At 36.8% G+C, this 13363-nt stretch overlaps 1 protein-coding gene across 1 annotated transcript in view; it reads right to left on the reverse strand.

Moving 5' to 3' along the window:
- LOC107711768 (trichohyalin-like) overlaps positions 1-13363 on the reverse strand; it is a 160560-nt gene that overhangs the window by 51612 nt on the left and 95585 nt on the right. Inside the window, exon 9 of the mRNA XM_016516814.1 lies at positions 6176-6358. Coding sequence (XP_016372300.1) covers positions 6176-6358 — 183 coding nt within the window. The remainder of the gene's footprint in view (positions 1-6175; positions 6359-13363) is intronic.

Below are 13363 nucleotides of genomic sequence, written 5' to 3' on the forward strand. Positions count from 1 at the left end.
CCTAAACAAACAACACACAGATCGTGTGTATCCCCCGCTGCCAGATAGCGTGGGCAGGGAGGCACACAACGTTTGTAATGCCGTTTGCTCGCCATAGATATTAGTTTAGACTTCCTGGCGCTCACGTCACCCCGCTCGTGACATCTCGCTGCTCCATTGGACTGATTTTACACGTAACAAGGAAGTCATACATGCCTAGGATGGCTTGAGGATGAGTAAATAATGAGCTAATTTTCATTTTTGGGTGAACTATCCCTTTAACTCACTTTTTATCCAACACAAATGTTCCTCAATTTATCAACAGTACGAATGAACAAATAAAACAGATGACTTATGTTTAGTTACTCCATGTAGATTTATTTATTTACATTACAGTCAACTAATGTAAGCATTGTTGACAACAGTGAATTCTACTACATACTAGCGTACATCACTCCGGTGTCTAGAATCATGTCTATTAGGTGTGCCCATCTGTAATTCTTTTCGAACATTTTCCTGACACATATTAAATAGACATTTAGTAATCGTCTTTAAGATGTACAGTATATGGTTTATTTAAATTCACTTTGGAGACATAAGCTCCTGTGTTCGCTATAACATAATAAAACGTGTTTTTACAGAAAAATCATAAATATACTATACTGTCTAGCATCTTACACCTTCAGCAATTCAACAGTTTACTCTACAGTAGTTCAACAAATGCGATTTTAACACAAGGAACTGTTTTGGTTTGTAATACTCACATTTGTAAACACCCTCGTCGCTGTTCTCCGCCCTGTTCGATGATGACGTATCCTCTCCCGTGGGCTTCTGGGATCCATCGATGAACACTTCAGAATCTGGGCTGAAGCAGTAAGACATCCGGGGATTTCTCGCCTACTATTTTATGAATACTGCGTTTTCGTTTCGAACATACTTCTTTCTTCACATACTCTTTCCTCCTACTATATAGTAGGTAAGTAGGCATATTCGAACGCAACTTAAGTATACGTACTCATAATTCGCAAGAATTAGTGCACCAGCCAGGTAATTCTCGCCTACTTTTTTATGAATACTCAGAGTTCAAACATACTTATTCGCTCGCCTACTGCTTTTTGCCTACTATATAGTACGGAAATATGCGGTTTCGAACGCAGCGATAGAGTCAGAAATGGGGCATCAGTTTACTATCTAAGACTCATTGCATTTTAGTTGCTTTTCCTGCTTGTGTCCGGTGTAGACATGGTGCACATTGTCAATGATGCCGCTTTAGAATTTTTAGTGGTTTCATGCCAACAACATGGTAAGAGTAGTGTTACACTGACATAAACATTTGACTTCAGCACAGAGCTGCAGGCCAAACATTTGTCTCTTCTTATTTGTCTCCCCAAAAACAATAGTAGTTACACAAAACACCTCAGCAACCTAGCAACAATCTAACAATACCCTAGCAGAACACCCTAGAAATGTCCTTGCAACCTTTTAGTAATGCCACAGCAACCACCCCAAACATACAGTAGTAGTAAATTACCCAGAACACCCTAGAATCATGGTTTTGCATGATCAAGCACCACTCGTGTTTAGTTCACAGATGATTATAAGTGATCAACAATGTATTTAGACTGGAAATACACAGGCTTATAAAGAGGAAGAGGGATTTTGGTGATCAGACAAGCCTGGACATCAACATGATAATTCAGTGAAATAGCAACAAGGCAGGCAACAAGACCATTAGCCCATGCAACAGCTGAGGTGTAAACAGGTAAGAGTGAGCATATCACTGTAAGCGAAAGGATACTCACATTTGTAAACACCCTCGTCGCTGTTCTCCGCCCTGTTCGATGATGACGTATCCTCTCCCGTGGGCTTCTGGGATCCATCGATGAACACTTCAGAATCTGGGCTGAAGCAGTAAGACATCCGGGGATTTCTCGCCTACTATTTTATGAATACTGCGTTTTCGTTTCGAACATACTTCTTTCTTCACATACTCTTTCCTCCTACTATATAGTAGGTAAGTAGGCATATTCGAACGCAACTTAAGTATACGTACTCGTAATTCGCAAGAATTAGTGCACCAGCCAGGTAATTCTCGCCTACTTTTTTATGAATACTCAGAGTTCAAACATACTTATTCGCTCGCCTACTGCTTTTTGCCTACTATATAGTACGGAAATATGCGGTTTCGAACGCAGCGATAGAGTCAGAAATGGGGCATCAGTTTACTATCTAAGACTCATTGCATTTTAGTTGCTTTTCCTGCTTGTGTCCGGTGTAGACATGGTGCACATTGTCAATGATGCCGCTTTAGAATTTTTAGTGGTTTCATGCCAACAACATGGTAAGAGTAGTGTTACACTGACATAAACATTTGACTTCAGCACAGAGCTGCAGGCCAAACATTTGTCTCTTCTTATTTGTCTCCCCAAAAACAATAGTAGTTACACAAAACACCTCAGCAACCTAGCAACAATCTAACAATACCCTAGCAGAACACCCTAGAAATGTCCTTGCAACCTTTTAGTAATGCCACAGCAACCACCCCAAACATACAGTAGTAGTAAATTACCCAGAACACCCTAGAATCATGGTTTTGCATGATCAAGCACCACTCGTGTTTAGTTCACAGATGATTATAAGTGATCAACAATGTATTTAGACTGGAAATACACAGGCTTATAAAGAGGAAGAGGGATTTTGGTGATCAGACAAGCCTGGACATCAACATGATAATTCAGTGAAATAGCAACAAGGCAGGCAACAAGACCATTAGCCCATGCAACAGCTGAGGTGTAAACAGGTAAGAGTGAGCATATCACTGTAAGCGAAAGGAAGACAAGCCTGTGCTGTTGGTTGCTAACAGACAGGTATACCTCAGGGACAGAGGCGTGTATACAAACAACATCAGAGATTCAAACACACAAACAGCTGGGACGTAACAAAAGCCCACTGAAAGATAGAAAAACACTCAAGACACAGGTGGCCACTCATAAAATTAGGCACTGATAAATGAGAGTACAGATGTGAACTGAGTTGCAATTACTCCGATGAACAGGTGGAAAAGAACAATGGAAAACAGTTTTGAGAAAAAGAGGGGTTTAGAGACCTAAACCCCTCTAAGGAAACATTCACAGAGAAAGTAAGATGCAGGTCAGTGGAATGAGAAAAAAAACCCTGCAAGGTTTAGATATGTTTTTTTTTTTTTTTTTAATACTGAAATACTTTAAACTTGAGTGTTGCGTTTTTAGAATGTAGTGCCAAGTTCGTGGCACTGCAGTCCGTAACTTTTTAGGTTAAAAATGATCCAAAATCCATTTTTGAGCAAGTACATAACCAGCCAGTGTTCAAACCTATCACCTTACTTTTACTCGATTCACAACAGTAAGCTTGTAATAAAGTTTTCTAATTTTAGTGGTACGGGTAGGTTTTCGCGGGAAATTTGAGCATGCGCTGCGTCATTACGTCACGTCTGTAAACATAAAGAAGTTGTCCCGGCTAGTTTGCTATATCGCACGAGGATGCTGCAGATGACGGATCGTTTATAGCCTTTTCTCACAGCAGCTGGAATAAATGGCGAATTGTAATCCAGAAAGGTCGAAATGACAATCATCAGTGACTGTAGATTCACCCGTAGTCAAAACCAAAAGAATTCGTACTGAGATGTGGCTACAGAAAAAAAGAGAATGTGACGGCCATTGCTAAAACAAAAATAAATATTGGCAGGGCTTTTGAAAGGTGGAGTGAACTCCGTGTTTTGAAGGGGTTTAAAACGGACGCAGAGACAGGTTTTTTCTGCTGGACAGGTAAGATATTTTAATGGTTCAATTAGGTAGGCTAACAGTAGCACACTTCTTCGCTTAATCAATAGAGTTATGGAGTTTCTTATGTTGTGCTTTTTTTCTCGTCTTGCTATGTTCATTATGATAAAAGATTTATTTCAAAGAGAACGAGTTGTAAGGAACTTTAATTGGCTTTTTGGGTTACAAGAACAATTTTTTATATGAAATTCGAATGGTATGACAATTAGAGATTAGACTGTACAGAAATTTTAATATACAGGTAACGCTAATACACACTAAATACACGCACTCACGCAATGCTAATGTTATTAATGTCAACAATTTGAAAAAGTATAACAATAATAATAATTGGCACGGTTTGGTGTGATAGGAGCTAAACGATCGTTAGATTTAATCACCATTGATAGCGCAATTTATTGTAAAATAAATTTACATAATGCTTTTTTCCTCAGTTGATCAGAACAAAAGTGGCAGTTGTTACTTACTTATTCAGATTATATTCTCCAGTGAAAACTCTTATTTGGGTCATAATTTCAAGATGTAGAATCTGTGAATAAAAAGTGCAGTATCCACACCAGTGCGGTGACTGACAGCCACACATTCGATTCATCCATGCTGGAGCCATGCACAAACCACGCAAGGAAGATCATTCCACAAATAGCTGCAATTGCAGGTTTTCAAACAGAGATGGCGACAAAAAGGCAAAACTTACGGACTGCAGCTTTAACATACAAAAACAACTGAAAAGCAGCGCAATGAAATGAAAAACACTTTTTTCAGTGTAAAAATATGAGATGCAGGGCAGTGGAATGAAAAAAAATGCATAGTTTTCAAAACAGCAATGGAAAAACAGCACAGTCCCTATTAAAAAAAGTAATATATTTAAAATGCATTTATTTCATACTAAGTACAGTTTAAATATATATTTACTGACATATCGCTCAAGACTTACTGATATAAAAAAATTATGATTCAACTTTATTTGGAGTACTAGTTGTGTACAATGCATATTTCATATTATTAAACCTAAAATGTGTTTTAATGTTATTATTAACAAGGATTGTATTATCTTTGAATAATAAAGGTCTTTAAATGCAAGATATTAAAGTGTACATAAAGTATACTTGCAATAGTTCCACTTTAGCACAATGAAATATACTTCAGTATATCTTTAGTTGGACTTCAGCACTACTTCCGTACAATTAAAGTGCATTAAATACAAAATTAGTTGTTAAAATTTAGCAGACTATATACCAGTTTAGCAAACCAAAAGTACAAATGCAGGGTATTTTTATTAAGTACATAAACATGTAAATGTATTTGTAGTATACTTAGCATGAAATAAATGTATTTCAAATACATTTTAGTATATTTAATTTTCACTAGGGTGAAAAACTTGAGACACAGGGCAGTGGAATAAAAAACAATGCAATTTCTAAATACGCATAAAAAAAAAATCTAATTTGACAGTGCATTTTTATAATGGCATGCTATGTGTTAGAAGCTGCAAAGGGTGCAAGGTGCAAGTTTCATGTCAGTCTAGTTCATGTGTACACAGAAATCAATGGAAAAGCAGTGCGGTGGAATGCAAACACATGTTCATATTAGCATTTAGTGTTCTAAACACATTTTTAAAAGCTGAACTTTTTAATCTGAGTGCCGCATTTTAGAATGCACGAGACACGAGCGTAACAGTCAAACATATCTGTCTAAGGCATACTTACATAGAAAAAACAATGGAAAAGCAGCATGGCGGAATGCAAAAATGCATTCTGGGTTATTCAAACAGAACCCTTTTTTTGTGTGTGTTCCACTGTGATGCTTTTCCATTTTTTTGTTTCTATGTAAACTTGCTCTAGATGGACGTGTTGTGTCTGACTGTTGTGCTCTCATGTCTTCTGCAGCATCTCACGCATGACACAGTGTTCTAAAAATGTGGTGCTCAAGTTAAAATAAGTTCAACTTTTAAAAAATAGGTCTCCAGACCATGCATTTTTCCCCCATCCAATTTTTTGCGTAAAAACACGTCTATGTGAACCGGCCCACACTCTGCTTCACATCATGCCTAAGAACACTCTTTAATCCTGGTAATATCCCAGAAACACACCGCTTTAGTTGAAGCACAGCTTCTGCGTAACAGCTTTTGGTGGTTTGTTTTACCACTGCAAATGAAGACAGATAGAGAGGAAACAGGTTCGCAAACAGTGAGTCATATCCTACAGGTCCTGACATGCCGACAGACTATTTAGAGGAGCAGGTGGGAAGGAGAGATGCAACAGAAAAAAGCTTTACAGCTGTAGTGGGCTGAATACACATGTACTGTATTTGTGTAAAGCAAGTAACACTATTAATTCTCTCCTACTGTGTAGTGTGACTAGTGTGTTTGTCTAACAGACCTCTCCTGCAGTAAGGTGGATCGGGCTACTCTCAGGTCCATCATCTCGCCCTTTGTCCATTCTAGTCTCCGGGTCACCTCCTCCTCTTTCTGTTGCCACGCCAACAGCTGCTCCTGCATGGACTCACATCGTTGTTGACATGACAACCGGTTCTCCTCCTTCTCCCTCAGGTCTTGGGATAGCCTTTAGGGGAAAGCGTGAACACACACAGACTCACAACAAATACAACCATTTACACCCACATGAAAGCTAGATATCTGCACACATCTGTGCACACACAAAATAAATAGCTCTGTTCCGAAACCAAGAGTGCTGCTTCAATGCATACTGCCTACTAGACTTGTGCTGGTATTCGGTAATGCGATATATCACGGTAATGAATATGCACGATATTGTTATCGTGGGCACTTCTAAATACCTTGAATAATTATATATTACAAATTATTCCGAATTTTGAATGCATTTTAAGAATACTTTTCTTTTGCACTTTAATTTAATTTTGCATTTAAATGTTCAGTTATTTTTGTTATAAGAAAAAAGTTATTAAACCTGTTATACTGTATTATGACAGCACTTTTTTAAACTTAATTTCAACATCGTGATAATACCGTATACCGTAATAAAAGCATTAGCAATTAATCGCAACATGAAAATTTGATACCGGCATATCCCTACTCCCTACATACACCCTACCCTGCTGCAAAGATCAGCATATGTTGTGTTTTGGATGATGACATGCTGGTTGTCTTAGCAGATTTCTTCTTTTCTTAACATTCACAGTTGATTCCAATAGAGTTGGCATTAGCACATGTTGCTATGCAAAAACAAAACATGAGTACAAACAAATACTGGGTTAACTGTTGTGGTGCTTTAAATTGTTGTGGAAACCAATACATGTTTTTCAGGATTCTTCAATGAATAGAAAGTTTAAACAGTATTTAATAATAATAATAATAATAATTACTAACTATTAATAAAACAGCAAATTAGTAGTTTATTGAGGCAGAAATTGTAGTTACTGGTTTGTTAATAGTGAGAATTGGACCTTAAAATAAAGTGTTAGCTGAAGTTTATATACTCAGTATATTTCAGTATACAATAATATACACAATATACAATATTGCCAGTTACTCTCTCTTTTTATACTCTGTCGAGGAAAATAGTTACAACATACATAAATGCTGAATCAACTGAAGCAGAATCAATCTCTGAGATTGAAATGAAAGATTCAATGAAATTGTTTATTACAATAGTCACTTGTTTCACTTGTAAACTGAAATTAATTGTTCTGAATGAATTAGTTGAAATAAAAAGAATCAGTGAATTATTCATAAAGACAGGCACTTATTGCCACCTACTAATGAAACAATTTAACCAGAATCAGAAGTCACTTAGTCGCTTATAAATGTTAGTGGGGGAAAAAAGGTCCATTGTCTATTGTCAGTAATGTATGAAGCACAGTTCACACATTAGTCACTTTCAAACCCAGCAGGTTTGATAAACACAATGAACAACTTGAACCCAATGCAAAATATGCATGAAGAATGTTTTGCTCTCACATAAATTCCATGCATGTATTCCTATTGAACCAGCTGGATTTTGTCTGCAAAAAAATATGCAAAATGCAAAATATGGCAAATATGACCGTACCTTTACTCTAACCTCTTAGCAACCAGGTTGAATTTCAAAAAGTAATTATTTGGGTGGAATACAATGTTAAAACTATACGTTATTAGCATTTCATAGGAATACTGTCATGGTTGCACTTTTTTCAGTCATCCAATTTGGTAGGTGGCGCTGTCACGAAACAACTAGGGTCCTAGAAATGTGGTTCTAAGATTGCGGAACTGCAGGATTATACCATTGTCAGTAGGCACATGGACAATAAGACGAAGTTGAGGTTCAAAGTTCTTCTTCACACTTAACATAGACTGGGGGGGAAAAAGACTTCCTGGAGAAACCATTCCATTACTATTTCTCTCCCTTTATCTCTCTCTGTCTATCTTTTCCCTGCAGGACAAACTTAGGAAATTCCCAAACACAGAAGATCTTATCCGTTCGCCTCCAGCCTCCTCTCTCCCAATTTAGGAAGACACTTTAGAAAAAAGGTGTGATAATGGCACACTTCCCATGAGGAACAGTTATCGCTTAAAGATCAGGCAGTTTCCTTCTTAAGACAGAACAGCAGAAGATCTCTTTGGGCTCTTCTAAGAGGAACCAGGCAGAGAAAAACAAAAGAGGGTGGTATGGCCTTAGATCTGAGCTAATGTCCTTAAGTCTGACAAAGATAAGCACCATCCCACAGGCACGCTCACATCTGTGGATTTTTTGTATGCTTGAATGTTGTGGAGAAAACATTTTCCCAAAGTACACACTGGCTGCTTTGGAATGCCTAAACAATAAATGAAATGCTGAAACTTAACATATGTTGACTATAAAGTTAAATACAAAATGAAAGCAATGTGGGGAGCACATGGGCTTCTCTGTGGGCGTTGCAGAGTCGAGGAGTCACTCTTTCATACTGTATTTTTTAAGTATAGAAGAGTGAGAACCGTGGTTAAAGATGACAGGGGTCGGATTTAAAATAGATTCAGTCTGATACCTGTCATCAGAATAAATCATTAGTGCCTGTGACATATGAGTCTGCTTTGCAGATATCATGGCTCCTTTGGGATGGTGAAAATTAAAGGAGCTTTGAAAACCGAGATGTGAAGTGTGTGTGTGTGTGTGTGTGTGTGGCAGATTATTTTGGATTATTTTAATATATAAAATTTAATATTACACAACATTAAAATCAATCTAAATAAATAAATGAATAAATAAAATAGTAATAATAATAATGAGAAGAATAAAATCAACATAGCTAGTGACTAATTACACAAAACTGATACTTCTCTTAGAAGTTAGTATTCATTATAATGAAAACAACAACATACCATATCCTTCTTTTCTGCTTCTCTCACTAATTTATTTCTTCAAGAATTTATTTATTTGTACTTAAGTAGGCCACGTACTTGCAAACCAGCTGCAAAAAGCAAAGAGTCTGAGTGTATAACAGTATTTTCAGAAAAGATTGCAGAAACACATTTTTTACACGTCAAAATGTGGGCCAAACCAGCCATGCCTGACTGCTGTGTGTGGCAGCACTCTGGCAGGACTAATGTTGCAGTCGCTGATTTATGCTGTTAATTGACTGAACTGAATTACTCAGTGGTGGTTAAAACATTTGAGAAGAACTGTGCTCTGATATCTATAATTAACTTCAGTCTATTTCAAAATCACCTTTTCTGAACATGTTTACTTTTGTGTTTTCGTAAACATTCACACATCAAAGAAGTTGTTATTTTTCAAGTAAATTAATCTATTAAATGTTTAATATGACTCTGATAATAAACCATATATATAAATCATATATATATATATAATATATGATTTATTGATAATATATTATTTATGATAATAAATCATATATAGATAAATCACAGTCAGGTAATGTTTTTTTTTTCCCTCCACGTCGCTATCCTATTGTACCATTATGAGCCCACTGGGGTTGGGTCTGTTCTTAGCAACCAGGTTGAATTTCAAAAAGTAATTATTTGGGTGGAATACAATGTTAAAACTATACGTTATTAGCATTTCATAGGAATACTGTCATGGTTGCACTTTTTTCAGTCATCCAATTTGGTAGGTGGCGCTGTCACGAAACAACTAGGGTCCTAGAAATGTGGTTCTAAGATTGCGGAACTGCAGGATTATACCATTGTCAGTAGGCACATGGACAATAAGACGAAGTTGAGGTTCAAAGTCTTCTTCACACTTAACATAGACTGGGGGGGAAAAAGACTTCCTGGAGAAACCATTCCATTACTATTTCTCTCCCTTTATCTCTCTCTGTCTATCTTTTCCCTGCAGGACAAAATTAGGAAATTCCCAAACACAGAAGATCTTATCCGTTCGCCTCCAGCCTCCTCTCTCCCAATTTAGGAAGACACTTTAGAAAAAAGGTGTGATAATGGCACACTTCCCATGAGGAACAGTTATCGCTTAAAGATCAGGCAGTTTCCTTCTTAAGACAGAACAGCAGAAGATCTCTTTGGGCTCTTCTAAGAGGAACCAGGCAGAGAAAAACAAAAGAGGGTGGTATGGCCTTAGATCTGAGCTAATGTCCTTAAGTCTGACAAAGATAAGCACCATCCCACAGGCACGCTCACATCTGTGGATTTTTTGTATGCTTGAATGTTGTGGAGAAAACATTTTCCCAAAGTACACACTGGCTGCTTTGGAATGCCTAAACAATAAATGAAATGCTGAAACTTAACATATGTTGACTATAAAGTTAAATACAAAATGAAAGCAATGTGGGGAGCACATGGGCTTCTCTGTGGGCGTTGCAGAGTCGAGGAGTCACTCTTTCATACTGTATTTTTTAAGTATAGAAGAGTGAGAACCGTGGTTAAAGATGACAGGGGTCGGATTTAAAATAGATTCAGTCTGATACCTGTCATCAGAATAAATCATTAGTGCCTGTGACATATGAGTCTGCTTTGCAGATATCATGGCTCCTTTGGGATGGTGAAAATTAAAGGAGCTTTGAAAACCGAGATGTGAAGTGTGTGTGTGTGTGTGTGTGTGTGTGAGGTGCGGGAAGTTCTGAAACCCGAAGCCCCGTGAGTGGGAAGTGCTTCCATCTGCCATCACAGAGCTTCACACGTAGCTTAAGCCTGCTGACACATTACAGAATTTAATATCTATACAATATCACTCCATCTGAAGCAGAGCTGAGATACATGGAGAGAGGGGGAGGGCGTAAGACCTCAGAGCGCAGAACATCACTCACATGCGTGCTACTTTCTAAGCTCAAAGGCATCGGGTCCTCTTTCAGCTTTCTGTCATCTCTGTCTTCTGTCCTTTACCCTCCTTTTGTAGCACTAGTCAATTTCCACATGCAAGGTACAAAGCAGAGCCTGAAACTGACTGCAAACTTCTAACTTTTATTTCCTGATCATTTTATTTGCAGGTTGCCATTTTTGCAGCCTTATTACAAAAATTACCTAATTATTTTGTTTTTAAAAAATCTTTCTTTCTTTCTTATTTGTAAAGGCATTTATAATGTTACAAAATATTCCTATTTCAAGTGAATGCTGTTCTTTTGAACTTTCAATGAACTTTCTTTGTATTGTGTGTGTGTGTGTGTGTACCTACTTAACCATATTTTGGGGACAAACTTGTACCCAAAAGTGAGCTAAACCTAAACAAGTTTTTTTTTAAATTGTAAAAATGCAGAAAGTTTCCTGTGAGGGGTAGGTTTAGGTGTATGTATGCGATAGAAAATACAGTGTGTACAGTATAAAAAAACATTACGCCTATGGAGAGTCCCCGTAAACCACAAATGCAAGTATGTGTGTGGGTATAAAAATAAAGTAAACAAAGTTTTTTTTTAATTGTAAAAATGAAGAAAGTTTCCTGTAAGGGGTAGGTTTAGGTGTAGGGTTGGTGTAGGGTGATAGAATATACAGTTTGTACAGTATAAAAACCATTACGCCTATGGAATGTCCCCATTTAGATAGCTAAGTAAACGTGTGTGTCTGTGTGTGTGTGTGTGTGTGTGTCCACAAAAATGTGAAGCAGTATAACTTTTCAGTATTTATAATAAGACATGTTTAATGTCTTAATAATAAGACATGTTTCTTGAGCAGCACATTAGCATATTAGAATGATTAGAATCTGCTGACAATTTTGATTTGCCATCATAAATTACATTTTAAAATAAATTAAAGCAGAAAATTATATTTAAAATGTTAAAAAGCTGTTTTAAATGTTTATTTATAAAAAGTAAAAAAATAAATATTTTTTAATGTATTTTTGAGCAAATCAATGTAGTCTTGGATAATATAAGAGATGCTTTTAAAAACTTAAAACATCTTACCAACCAAACTTTTGTATAATAGTGTTTTTTTGTTGTTGTTGTTGTTTTTTTTTTTCAAAAATTTAATGAATGAATGAATGAATGAGGCATTTATATAGTGCTTTCATTGTGTATTGCTATACACCCAAAGCTCTTTACAATCATATGGGTGGTCTCTCTTCAACCACCACCAAATTAAATAACATTTATAAAACTGTAAGAGAAAAAAGGGAGAATAGGTAGGGGCTAGGTAGTTTGGGAGAGAGTTTGTAGCTACTCATAAACTCATATTTTCAATATATGAAAAAGAAAAGGATTTGTAGGTTTGCTTTTTTGTTTTTTTTTACCAAATGAGATTTAACTTCTTCTTAACGTCTTCTATCCATGCTGTAGAAACAGTCCTAATGATGATATTTTTAAAAACATGCTTAATCCCTGTAATGGGAAATTGTATTTGTGGAGTTCGCCAGTGTCTCTTTATGTCTGAGGTCTCTTTGCCCTCTGTTAAAAGCTTTCTGGTCTTTTCAACCTTTCTTTATCAGCATGCCATCCTCTCTTCAGACTGGTGAGCAATTGTGAAAAACAGCACACAGCACTCCAAACCACATCCAGGAATGTGCATCAATCCACTGAGACGCTTACAGATGACTGACAGACACTAACAAACTCTGTCTCCGCCACATATAAACACACTCACCACACTTATACACAGACAAACACATGAACACACCCTAGTCAAACAAATACACAATAGTTCATGGTTGTGCACAGTTTAGTGGACCATGGCATCAATCAAAACACACAAAATGTGACCAAAGAAGCTTGACATGCCTCTATTTATAACTTCCTGGTCCATGTGAGTTCAGTATTTGTGTAAACCTGCGAAACTACTGTTTTTCTCCTCTCAGAGGAAAATTATATTTGCCATTGTTGCTTAGTCATTGTATCTTTATTTACTTCAACTTTGTCTCTGATGTTTCACATAAAAAAAATGCCTAAAGGGGTCATATGATGCTGCAAAAAAGAACATTATTTTGTGTATTTGGTGTAATGAAATGTGTTTATGCGGTTTAAGGTTAAAAAAACACATTATTTTCCACATACTGTACATTATTGTTTCTCCTCTATGCCCCGCCTTTCTGAAACACGTCGATTTTTACAAAACTCATCAGTCTGAAAAAGCGAGGTGTGCTCTGATTGGCCAGCTATCCAGAGCGTTGTGATTGGCCGAATACCTCAAGCATGTGACAGAAATGTTACGCCCCTTAACATATTGTGATGCC

This window comes from Sinocyclocheilus rhinocerous, unplaced genomic scaffold (genome assembly GCF_001515625.1).
Source record: "Sinocyclocheilus rhinocerous isolate Xijiao unplaced genomic scaffold, SAMN03320098_v1.1 scaffold778, whole genome shotgun sequence".
NCBI lineage: Eukaryota > Metazoa > Chordata > Actinopteri > Cypriniformes > Cyprinidae > Sinocyclocheilus > Sinocyclocheilus rhinocerous.